Source organism: Somniosus microcephalus, chromosome 4 (assembly GCF_052327205.1).
Source record: "Somniosus microcephalus isolate GS21.2 chromosome 4, FLI_Smic_1.0, whole genome shotgun sequence".
Classification (NCBI taxonomy): domain Eukaryota; kingdom Metazoa; phylum Chordata; class Chondrichthyes; order Squaliformes; family Somniosidae; genus Somniosus; species Somniosus microcephalus.
This window is the reverse complement of record NC_140990.1, coordinates 313,479,910-313,492,966: the sequence shown is the minus strand read 5'-3', so window position 1 is coordinate 313,492,966 and position 13,057 is coordinate 313,479,910. Positions and strand designations below refer to the sequence as shown.

Below are 13,057 nucleotides of genomic sequence, written 5' to 3'. Positions count from 1 at the left end.
TCTACATACGTGGCCCAATCTTCAACATCGCTATCAAAAGCAGTGATGTTACCATGTTTAGGCATCCTTGAGAGTTTCTTTAAATATTTTATTTTCCCAAAATGGTGGCTTCCCGCGCTTGTCTTCTTCCCCCGCCTACTAAAATGGCGGCTTCCCGCGCTTGGCGGCTTTTCCTGCGCTTGTCTTCTTCCCCCGCCGACTACAATGGCGGCTTCCCGTGCTGGTCTTCTTCCCTCGCTGGTTACAATGGCGATTACCGCGCTGTTGCCGTTCTCGCCTCCCAGCGGTTCTTAATTTCCCCGACGCTGCTTTTGTTCCCCCCGCAGTTCTCGTGGGCATTAACGCTTCCCTTGTTGCTGCGCCTCTCAGCCCCAATTGCAGCCCGGCCCTTTACACCGGCTGCGGTCGAGTTCTCCGCGGTTCTCGTGGCATTAACGCTGCCCTTGTCGTTGCGCCTCTCGGCCCCGATTGCAGCCCGGCCCTTTACACCGGCTGCGGTCGAGTTCGTCGCCCTTTTTCCTCCGGTTTCCCTCCCCTTCTCCACTGACAACGCGGCCGACTTTCTGCCCGTGTCGCTAGATCGGCTTACCCACCACCGTGGTAGAAGGATGATCACTGCCTGTCGCTGATGGAGGACTTCGTGGTCAGTAATTTCAACCCGTGTTCTCGATGCCTCCCGTGCGATGCGGTGCTCAGCAGGCTGATGAGGGCGGATGCCTCTTCTCGACGCCCGTTCTGAGGACGAAGCTGCCTTGGATGCAAAACTGCCGCAGGGTAAGATCGGACTCGTCGCCACTGTTGAGTCTGAGTGTCCCAGATATGCTTATTCTAAATCACTGGACACAGACAACAAGAATAACTTAAACAGGTCTTTACTAATCGAAGGTCAGGGCTGAACTGCTTAGCAAATTACTACACAGAGTTTATATACCGGTGTGGTCACCACCGGTACTACAATATACAGTAGCCAAGAGAAAGTAGTCCATCTCTTAAGGTAGTCTCTTAAGGTGGTACAGGTTACATACACCACAATAGAGATAGTGGATACATTGGTTGTCATTTACCATAGATTCTGGAACGGTTCCCATGGATTGGAAGGTAGCAAATGTAACCCCACTATTTAAGAAAGGAGGGAGAGAGAAAATGGGGAACTACAGACCAGTTAGCCTTACATCAGTAGTAGGGAAAATGCTAGAATCTATTATTATGGATGTGGTAACAAGGCACTTAGAAAATAATAATAGGATTGGGCAGAGTCAGCACGGATTTATGAAAGGGAAATCGTGTTTGACAAATCTGTTAGAGTTTTTTGAGGTTGTAACTAGCAGATTAGATAAGGGGGAACCAGTGGATATGGTGTATTTGGATTTTCAGAAGGCATTCGATAAGGTGCCACACAAGAGGTTATTACACAAAATTAGGGCTCATGGGATTGGGGGTAATATACTAGCATGGATTGAGGATTGGTTAACGGACAGAAAACAGAGAGTAGGAATAAACAGGTCATTTTCGGGTTGGCAGGCTGTAACTAGTAGGGTACTGCAAGGATCAGTGCTTGGGCCTCAGCTATTCACAATCTACATCAATGATTTGGATGAGGGGACCAAATGTAATATATCCAAGTTTGCTGATGATACAAAGCTGGGTGGGAATGTAAGTTGTGAGGAGGGTGCAAGGAGGCTTCAAGGGGATATAGACAGGCCAAGTGAGTGGGCAAGAACATGGCAAATGGAATATAATGTGAAGTTATCCACTTTGGTAGGAAAAATAGAAAAGCAGAGTATTTTTTAAATGGTGAGAGATTGGGAAATGTTGGTGTTCAGAGGGACCTGGGTGTCCTTGTACACGAATCACTGAAAGTTAACATGCAGGTACAGCAAACAATTAGGAAAGCAAATGGTATGTTGGCCTTTATTACAAGAGGATTTGAGTATAAGAGTAAAGACGTCTTACTGCAATTATATAGGGCCCTGGTGAGACCACACCTGGAGTATTGTGTATAGTTTTGGTCTCCTTACCTAAGGAAGGATATACTTGCCATAGAGGGAGTGCAACGAAGGTTCACCAGACTGGTTCCTGGGATGGGGGGATTGTCCTATGAGGAGAGATTGAGTAGACGAGGCCTATATTCTCTAGAGTTTAGAAGAATGAGAGGTGATCTCATTGAAACATACAAAATTCTTACAGGGCTTGACAGGGTAGATGCAGGGAGGATGTTTCCCCTGGCTGGGGAGTCTAGAACCAGGGGTCACAGTCTCAGAATAAGGGATCAGCCATTTAGGACTGAGATGAGGAGAAATTTCTTCACTCAGAGGGTGGTGAATCTTTGGAATTTTCTACCCCAGAGGGCTGTGGAGGCTCAGTCAATTAGTATATTCAAGAAAGAGATCGATAGAGTTTTGAATATTAAGAGGATATGGGGATAGGGCAGGAAAGTGGAGATGAGGTAGAAGATCAGCCATGATCTTATTGAATGGCGAAGCAGGCTCGAAGGGCCAAATGGCCGACTCCTGCTCCTATTTCTTATGTTCTTATGTCATATTGAATGGAAAGATGTTTCAAGTTGGATTGGAAAGTTTGCTTTTTAGTGGCATTTATTTCAGTATCGTGGCCAAGAGGACGTTGTGATGGTCAGTAACAGAGGGAAGGCAAGGTGTGGGGCTAATGTTGAAAGGAGAATTGGAGTTGTGGTCATTGGGACCGCAGGTGGACGATTCCATCCTGGAAAACCCGGCCAGAAGGGGCTGTCTAGTTTGTATCCTTCCTTCTGCTTCCTCCTCTTCGGCTTCTTCCTCTGCCCTCTGCGAGCGGATGCTGTAAATCTGAAATGACAGCATAAAATGCTGGAAATACTCAGCAGGTCAAGCAGCATCTTGACTGGAGACATGGGGCAGGATTTTCATTGGACCGTGGACTCGGGATTGGAGGCGTGTAGGGGGTTAAAATCCTGAAATCAAGGGTCCCGACCCCATCCCGCACCCAACCCGCCGCCATGCCAGTTTCAAAGGAGGCAGGTACCCGCCCCGCACTGGGACCTGCCTACCTGAGGCGGGAAGGGATTAGTGCCAATTAACTGCCTGTTAACAGGTAGTTAACAGGCAGATTTTAGCCTAATCCCTATTTTTAATGTTGAAGTGTGGGATTCCCGACGGCTCCAAACCACGCCAAGTTAGAGGAGGCGGGTCGTCGGGTTGAAGGACTTGGAGGGGTTGAGATGTCGGTGTTCAGGTGAGTGATGAGTGCATGAGTGCAAAGGTAAGTGTGTTTGGTGTGTCTAAAGTGATTAAAGAAGTTTAAATGACCTTTTCTTACCTTTTCAGCCTTCCTTCCTTTAGGTCTCGGGAGTCTCTCATCTCACCGGCACAGAAAGCAAAATGGCTGCGAACTGTCAACAGTGACAGCCTTCAGCTTTCTGTGCAGGAAAGATTTCTAACTGAGTCTGTGGAGAAGGATTCAGGTTAGAAGTAAGACTGTCAGTGTTTGACAGCTTCAAACAGCTTTCAAACACTGATATTTCATCTGTCAAAACCTCTTGACAGATGAAATTTCAGTCTGTGACATCACCTGTTGCCGGGTGGCCCTTAATTAGCCTGCTGCGCCCGCTGGGCAGGCTCAACAAGGTCAATCAAGTTAAAATCACGCGGATTGGCCGCATCTCGATGGAGGCGGGACTACAACCCCGAAAGTTGTAGTCCCGCCTCCAACCCGACTCCTGAATGAAAATCCTGCCCCTGAACTCAGTTTCTCTCTCCACAGATGTTGCCTGACCTGCTGAGTATACGCAGCATTTTCTGTCTTCTCAGAGGCCTTCCTTTACCATCCGAGGCCTTACAAGCATCCAGCAGCACTCTCTACACACTTAAAAAAAACTTCCTCTATTGCAGCAAGCCGCTAATTCGGTAAAATCAAAAAACCCAGTCCAAAACCTTAAATACAAACTTACCTGAAAGATGTGTGTGTCCCTTTAAGAGGTGCTGACCTCGCCACTGTCAGCTTGCTGCATGCTAGGTTTACCTGCCGTGCTTAGGACCCAGCGCTGAACTCAACGCAAAGGTCCAGGTTCGCCGTGGTGGCGTTAAGTCTGCGTTGCACACCGACTGACGTCACCTCTCCCTAATTTAAACTTCCAGGGCCATCGCTCTTACCGGCAGCGCTGCCGGACCTCGGAAAATGGTGGACGCTGGGGGCGGGGGAACCAGCTGGCGAAAGAGCGGCGGTCTCCGTCTTTTCGCTACATTTTTATGGCAGCGGGTGGCATAAAGCACCCGAATTTTTAGCCCAATGGATTCCCGCTGTGAGCGGAGTTATGTGATCTCAGCTGGTGTCCCAGTAGGCAACACTACAGATGGCCTCAGCACCCCCGGGAGAATTTAGATACTAAAAAGAAAAGACTTACATTTCTGCAGCGCCTTTCACAACGTCAGGACGTCCCAAAGCGCTTTACAACCAATTAAATACTTCTTTTGAAGTGTAGTCACTGTTGTAATGTAGGAAACGCAGCAGCCAATCTGCGCACAGCAAGCTCCCACAAACAGCAATGTGATAATGACCAGATAATCTGTTTTTAGTGATGTTGGTTGAGTGATAAATATTGGCCCCAGGACACTGGGGAGAACTCCCCTACTCTTCTTCGAAATAGTGGCCGCGGGATCTTTTACATCCACCTGAGAAAGTAGACGGTGGCCTCGTTTTAAAGACTCACCCGAAAGACGGCACCTCCGACAGTGCAGCACTCCTTCAGTACTGCCCCTCCGACAGTGCAGCACTCCCTCAGTACTGCACCTCCGACAGTGCAGCACTCCCTCAGTACTGCCCCTCCGACAGTGCAGCGCTCCCTCAGTACTGCCCCTCAGACAGTGCAGCGCTCCCTCAGTACTGTCCCTCCGACAGTGCAGCACTCCCTCAGTACTGCCCCTCCGACAGTGCGACACTCCCTCAGTACTGCCCATCCGACAGTGCAGCGCTCCCTCAGTACTGCCCATCCGACTGTGCAGCGCTCCCTCAGTACTGCCCCTCCGACAGTGCAGCGCTCCCTCAGTACTGCCCCTTCGACAGTGCAGCGCCCCCTCAGTACTGCCCATCCGACAGTGCAGCGCTCCCTCAGTACTGCCCCTCCGACAGTGCAGCGTTCCCTCAGCACTGCCCCTCCAACAGTGCAGCGCTCCCTCAGTACTGCCCCTCTGACAGTGCAGCGCTCCCTCAGTACTGCCCCTCCGACAGTGCAGCGCTCCCTCAGTACTGACCCTCCGACAGTGCAGCGCTCCCTCAGTACTGCCCCTCCGATGGTGCAGCGCTCCCTCAGTACTGCACTGGGAGTGTCAGCCTGGATTATGTGCTCAAGTCTCTGGAGCGGGGACTTGAACCCACGACCTTCTGACTCAGAGACGCGAGTGCTGCCCACTGAGCTCCGGCCTCCTGGAGTGTGTGGACATCAGGTGAGGGCTGAGTTGTGATGCCCTTTGTGGCTCAATAGCCACTTGGGCAAGGGACTGGAGTGAGGCCGACACCTGCAGAACTCTACCCCAGCAGACGTCAGCTCCTTCAGGCAAGGAACGGACTAAACTGGCACAAGGTGAACGGGGGACCTATTTTGTGGCTCTAAAGCCCGCGGCTGACCTCCGACCCTCCAGCTAACGGTTTTAACCCCACCCCCTCCTGTTTCAGAAGCACCGCGGTTCGAGTCCATCATGGAGGACATTGTGGTGAGCCCGGAGGAGACAGCAAGGCTCGCCATCGTGGTGGAAGGGAGGCCGCTGCCGGACATCCACTGGTACAAAGTAAGACCCACTGCATTTCGCAGAGCGCTGCGGCGCAGTGGATTCAGGAGGGGAATGGGTTTAGAGACACCCGGGAAAGCAGATGGGAGAGGTGGGGGAAAGGTTGCTGATGCTTCCTTGAATTCGCACGTGCGGCAGATTTGGTTCCAGTTCTCAACCCCGCCCACACTGACCCTCCAGCCAATGACTGACCAGTTCTCAGCCCCTCCCACACTGATCCTCCGGCCAATAACTGACCGGTTATCAGTCCCTCCCGCACTGGCCCTCCGGCCAATGACTGACCATTTATCAGCCCCTTCCACACTGACCCTTCGGCCAATGACTGACCGGTTCTCAGCCCCTCCCACACTGGCCCTCCGGCTAATGACTGACTGGTTATCAGTCCCTCCCACACTGGCCCTCCGGCCAATGACTGACCAGTTCTCTGCCCCTCCCACACTGGTCCCCCAGCCAATGACTGACTGGTTCTCAGCCCCTCCCACACTGACCCTCCGGCCAATGACTGACCAGTGGCAGGTCCCGCCCACATTGACCCTCCGGCCAATGACTTCTGTTCTCGGCTCCTCCCACACTGACCCTCTCACCAATGACTGACCAGTCCTTGGTCCCTCCCACACTGACCCTCTGGCCAATGACTGACCAGTCCTTGGTCCCTCCCACATTGACCCGCCGACCAATGACTGACCAGTCATTGGTCCCTCCCACACTAGCCCTCCGGCCAATGACTGACCAGTCCTTGGTCCCTCCCACACTGCCCCTCCGGCCGCTTCAGACACGATGAATGAACAAGCCCTTTCCTGTTTATTTTGAAGGACGATGTCATGCTGGTGGAAAGCAACCACTTGTCCTTTGTGTACGACGATAGTGAGTGTTCGCTTGTCATCCTCAACACCACCGAGTCCGACAGTGGAGTGTACACCTGCACGGCAAAGAACCTGGCTGGAGAGGTGTCCTGCAAGGCCGAGCTCACCATACTGAAGGGTAAGATTGAGCTAAGCCACCGGTTCACATAGAAATATCTGAAACTCAGGGTCGCCAAGGAGTGCGGTACCATTACCAGGTACAGTGGTAACTATAACCAGAAACAGTGAGTGATAACTATAACCAGAAACAGTGATAACTATAACCAGGCACAGTGGTAAATATAACCAGGTTCAGTGGTAACTATAACCAGAAACAGTGGTAACTATTACCAGGTACAGTGATAACTATAACCAGAAACAGTGATAACTGTAACCAGGTACAGTGATAACTATAACCAGAAACAGTGGTAATGATAACCAGGTACAGTGATAACTATAACCAGAAACAGTGATAACTATAACCAGAAACAGTGGTAACTGTAATCAGGTACAGTGATAACTATAACCAGAAACAGTGTTAACTATACCCAGAAACAGTGGTAACTATCACCAGGTACAGTGATAACTATAACCAGAAACAGTGATAACTATAACCAGGTACAGTGATAGCTACAACCAGAAACTGTGATAACTATAACCAGGCACAGTGGTAACTATAACCAGAAACAGTGATAACTATAACCAGGCACAGTGGTAACTATAACCAGGTACAGTGATAACTATAACCAGAAACAGTGGTAACTATAACCTTGTACAGTGATAACTATAACCAGAAACAGTGATAACTGTAACCAGGTACAGTGATAACTATAACCAGAAACAGTGGTAATGATAACCTGGTACAGTGATAACTATAACCAGAAACAGTGATAACTATAACCAGAAACAGTGGTAACTATAATCAGGTACAGTGATAACTATAACCAGAAACAGTGGTAACTATATACAGAAACAGTGGGAACTATAACCAGGTACAGTGATAACTATAACCAGCACGGTGGCATAGTGGTTAGCACTGTTGCCTCACAGCGCCAGGGACCCGGGTTCGAATCCAACCTCGGGTGACTGTCTGTGTGGAGTTTGCACATTCTCCCTGTGTTTGCGTGGGTTTACTCCGGGTGCTCCGGTTTCCTCCCACAGTCCAAAGATGTGCGGGTTAGGTTGATTGGCTATGATAAATTGACCCTTAGTGTTAGGGGGATTAAATACGTGGGGTAACGGGGATAGGGTGGGATATGTGTTGGTGTAGGGGTTACGGGGATCGGGTGGGATATGTGTCGGTGCAGGCTCGATGGGCCGAAATGGCCTCTATCTGCACTGTGTGGTTTCTGTGATTTCTGTGATTTCTGTGAAACAGTGGTAACTGTAATGTATGTACCTTTAAGGGGAGAACTACTTTTTACAGCTCCTGTATACTGTAGTACCGGTAGTGACCACACCTGTATATAAACCCTGAGTAGTGATCTGTATAGTTAGTTCTAGAGTAACCCTCATTCAGTAAACACCTGTTGATCGTTCCCTGCAGTCTTTTGTCTGATTATTGAAGGACACAACATTAAGATACACGGATCTAACATTGGCGACGAGGATGGGATTCGAACCCACGCGTGCAACTCTGCATCACCTCCCAGGGATTCGCTCCTGGAGAACAGTGGAAGGAGGTCGAGTCCAGAAGCACGGGCGTCGACCACGGGCAACCGCCCAGTCATCCAGCGGAGATTTGAACATCGCAGGGGAGGCTGTCGAGAGCCAGGCTTGGCTTTCCAGTCACGGTGGTCCAGCGAAACGGGCTGGCAACAGGTACTGTGCAGGCCCTTCCCGGACAGCGGCGGCTAGAGCCAACCGAGCGGCACAGAAAAAGGCCGAGCAGCGTCGACGGGGGAGAGAGAGAGGGCAGAGCGCACAGGGCGCAGCCGGTGTTCAGAACCGAGCGGCGTCAACGGGGAGAGAGACGAGAGAGAGCAGAACGCAGCCGGTGTTCAAGGGCCGAGCAGCGTCAAGGGGGGAGAGAGGCGCACAGGAAAAAGCGAGGCGCTGCCATTGCCATGAGGACCGCAGAGAGCGGCATTGGCAGCAGCGCAGGAGCAGCGCACGAAACCCACAGGGCGTCAACATTTGCCACGAGGACCGCCGAGAGCAGCGTTGGCAGCAGCGCGGGAGACGCCATTTTAAGCCAGTCTAACCACACCCAAAAATGCCGAAGAGTGGCAGTATCACAGCGTTCGACAATGATGTCGAAGATTGGACGACATATGTCGAACGCATAGAAGTATACTGCAAGGCGAATGAAGTGGCAGTATCACACGAAGCAGCTGCAAGGGGCGCTGCAGAGATACAACGGAGACCGCAAGAATATGGCACAAATGAAATGTCATACGGAACAGTGAAGTGCTATCGCTGCGGCAGAACAACACACGACCATAATGATTGCTGCTTCAAGGACAAAGTGTGCAGACAGTGTGGAAAAGTAGGACACATAGCAAGAGTCTGCAGGTCGGGAAAGAAAACCAGCAGCAAGAAATCTCCACAGGAGAAGTACAAGAAGGTACATAAGGTGACGGAGAGTAGTTCAGACGAACAGAAAAGTGATACGGACTCCGGAAGCAAGGAGCTGGGTTGTCTGAAACTACATAATGTGATCAAAACGGAGGATCACCAAACTATCTGGGTCACGCTCAAGATCGCAGGAGTCCAAGTGAAAATGGAATTGGACACAGGATCAGCCCTAACAGTCATAAACCGAAGGGACTACAAGCGGCTATTCTCACATATACCCTTGAGAGATACAAAGATTGTCTTGAAGACGTACACGGAGCAAAAAGTCTACCCCAAAGGAAAAATAAGGGTGAACGTTATATATAACGGCAAGGAAACACCAAAAATGGACCTATATGTATTGCCAGATGGAGGACCAGCACTACTAGGACGTGAATGGATCCGGAAGATACAGCTAGATTGGCATTCCATACAAGCACTGACTGTAGATGCCAAAAAGGATGACGACGTCACACCTGGACGACTGTCAAAAATGCTAACTGACGCACAAGAAGTGTTCCAGGAGGGACTCGGAACACTAAAAGGCATAACAGCGACGATCAAAATAGAGGAAAATGCAAGCCCAAAGTTTTTTAAGGCCAGACCTTAAGCGATCCGCCCAGCCGTCGAAGCAGAGCTGGAAGGTTTGGAACGTTCAGGAGTACTGTCCAAAGTGGACTGGAGCGAGTGGGCTACACCCATCGTTCCTGTAATGAAGAGGTCGTTGAGTAATACGCCTGGGGAACCAAAGAAGGTTCGCATCTGTGGGGACTTTAAGGTGACAGTGAACCCAGTCCTTCACACTGTACAATATCCGCTTCTGCGGATTGAAGATATTTTCACCTCGCTATCTGGAGGGAAACGCTTCACTAAGATTGATCTGGCCCAGGCGTACCTGCAAATGGAGGTAGAAGAAGCCTCGAAACAGTACCTCACGATCAACACTCATAAAGGTCTCTACCAATACAACCGGCTGGTGTTCGGGGTAGCATCAGCTCCAGCTATTTGGCAAAGGGCAATGGAACAAGTCCTGCAAGGGATTCCAGGGACCCAGTGTTATTTGGACGACATCCTGGTCACGGGCGAAAATGACAGTGATCACCTCGCCAACCTGGAGCAGGTGCTCACTAGATTGAAGGAATATGGGCTCCGAGCTAATCGCCACAAATGCGAGTTTTTCCAGAAGCAGATCTCGTATTGTGGCCACGTTATTGATAAAGAGGGGTTACATAAGTCCCCTGAAAAGATTGAGGCAGTAGTCAAGGCTCCAGCAACGGAAAATGTGTCACAACTGAGGTCGTTCCTCGGGCTGGTGAACTACTACCATAAGTTCTTGCCAAATCTGTCTACCGTACTACACCCACTGAACGCCCTACTGCAAACGGGGGTACCATGGAAGTGGAGTGACGAATGTAAACGAGCTTTCCAGAAGAGCAAAGCATTGATCACATCAAAAGAGGTGTTGGCTCATTTCAACCCAGCACTACTAATTCGGTTGGCGTGTGATGCATCACCCTATGGCATTGGAGCGGTGCTGTCGCACAAATTCCCGGACGGCTCGGAGAGGCCAGTAGCCTTTGCGTCTCGGTCACTAACCTCAGCCGAGCGTAACTACGCCCAGATTGACAGGGAGGCCCTCAGCCTAGTGCGGGGAGTGAAAAAGTTCAATCACTATCTGCACGGGCAGAAGTTCACCTTGCTGACTGACCACCAACCACTTGTCTCCATCTTTAATCCAAAGAAGGGCGTTCCGGTGATGACTGCGCAACGGCTACAAAGATGGTCCCTTTTTCTAGGGGCGCACCAATATGAAATTGAGTATAAGGGCACGAAACAGCATGGAAACGCTGATGGGCTATCACGCCTGCCACTGCCTACTGCGGAGGAAGCACCAGCAGTGGATCCTGTCGAAATATTTCATTCGACTATAATTGAATGCTTGCCAGTAACTAACGCTGGTATAGAGAAGGAGACCCGAAATGACCCGACGCTGTCTCGGGTATATGATTTGACGGTGAAGGGATGGCCAGCACATGGCGACTCACTGTTGCCAGCATTCTCATCCAGAAGAGAACAGCTGTCAGTATGCCAGGGGACCTTGATGTGTGGATCCCGAGTGGTAATTCCACCCAAGTTAAGGGAAAGAGTGCTCAATGAGCTTCACGAAGGTCATCTGGGAGGGGTGAAAATGAAAAGCCTTGCTAGGGCTTATGTGTGGTGGCCGGGGATCGATCAGCAAATCGAGGACCTGACAAAGAGCTGCTCAGGATGCCAGAAGGTCCAAAATGCACCACCACATGCCCCTCTACACCCATGGGAGTGGCCCTCATCTCCATGGCAACAGGTGCATATTGATTTTGCTGGTCCACTCATGGACTCAATGTTTTTAATAGCCGTGGATGCGCACTCGAAATGGCCTGAGGTCATCAAAATGTCCTCCACCACCACAGAGAAAACTATTGCAGTCCTACGGACCATTTTTGCCAGGAACGGCTTGCCAGAGCAGATTTGCTCTGATAACGGACCACAGTTTGTGTCCGAAGAGTTTCGAAGATTTATGAAAAGGAATGGGGTAAGGCATTACACATCCGCCCCGTATCACCCAGCCACAAATGGATTGGCTGAGAGGTTCGTACAAACCTTTAAAAAAGCAGTAAAGGCCATGTGCGATGACGACATTCCACTGCAGCATAAGGTGGACAATTTCCTGTTAGCCTACAGAAATGCGACACATGCAGTCACCAACCAGGCCCCGGCCATGATGTTCTTTAACCGAAGGTTGAGATCTCGTCTGGATTTGCTCAGACCAAATGTACGAAAAGATGTTGAGAGTAAGCAATTCCAACACATCAATGAGAAGCCGACAAGGAGCTTCAATGTAGGGCAACCAGTCTTGGCCCGCGACTACCGAACAGAGAAATGGCAACCAGGAACGATATGCACACGGCAGGGGCCACTAATGTACACAGTGGATGTTGGGGAGAACATTGTGAGACGCCATGCTGACCAGATCCTAGAGTCACAGGAATGAGTCAACCCCATGTCTCGGCCATACGTACCTGGTGACGAACCCGACGTACAGGTCGCATCTACCTCAGAAACAGTAGCATCGGAAGCTGATGAACCAACCGACGACAGGGGGCCAGAATCGCCTCCGCACCAAGAGCAAGACACTCGGGAAAGGCGCTATCCAGAAAGGATCAGGAAGCCTCCCCAAAGACTGAATTTATAAATAGACTATTTTCAGCTAATGTTGCATGTTAAAAGTGTTAATTGTAATTAGTTTGATATTTAATTGTTAAATGAGTGTTATGGTACTGTTAATCTAAAAGGGGAGGAATTGTAATGTATGTACCTTTAAGGGAAGAACTACTTTTTACAGCTCCTGTATACTGTAGTACCGGCAGTGACTACACCTGTATATAAACCCTGAGTAGTGATCTGTACAGTTAGTTCTAGAGTAACCCTCATTCAGTAAACACCTGTTGATCGTTCCCTGCAGTCTTTTGTCTGATTATTGAAGGACACAACATTAAGATACACGGATCTAACAGTAACTATAACCAGGTACAGTGATAACTATAACCAGAAACAGTGGTAACTATAACCACATACAGTGATAACTATAACCAGAAACAGTGGTAACTATAACCACATACAGTGATAACTATAACCAGGTACAGTGGTAACTATAACCAGAAACACTGGTAACTATAACCAGGTACACTGGTAACTATAACCAGAAACAGTGGTAACTATAACCAGAAACAGTGGTAACTATAACCAGGTACACTGGTAACTATAACCAGAAACAGTGGTAACTATAACCAGGTACACTGGTAACTATAACCAGAAACAGTGATAACTATAACCGGAAACAGT

General features: G+C 49.8%; 1 protein-coding gene across 3 annotated transcripts in view; it reads left to right on the top strand.

Moving 5' to 3' along the window:
- The window catches only part of spega (striated muscle enriched protein kinase a), a 536,975-nt gene that overhangs the window by 356,367 nt on the left and 167,551 nt on the right, over window positions 1-13,057 (top strand). For all 3 annotated transcript variants that reach the window (XM_085986741.1, XM_085986740.1, XM_085986742.1), the window contains 2 exons: window positions 5,665-5,777; window positions 6,590-6,758. In XM_085986741.1, the coding sequence (XP_085842867.1) occupies window positions 5,665-5,777; window positions 6,590-6,758 (282 nt within the window). The remainder of the gene's footprint in view (window positions 1-5,664; window positions 5,778-6,589; window positions 6,759-13,057) is intronic.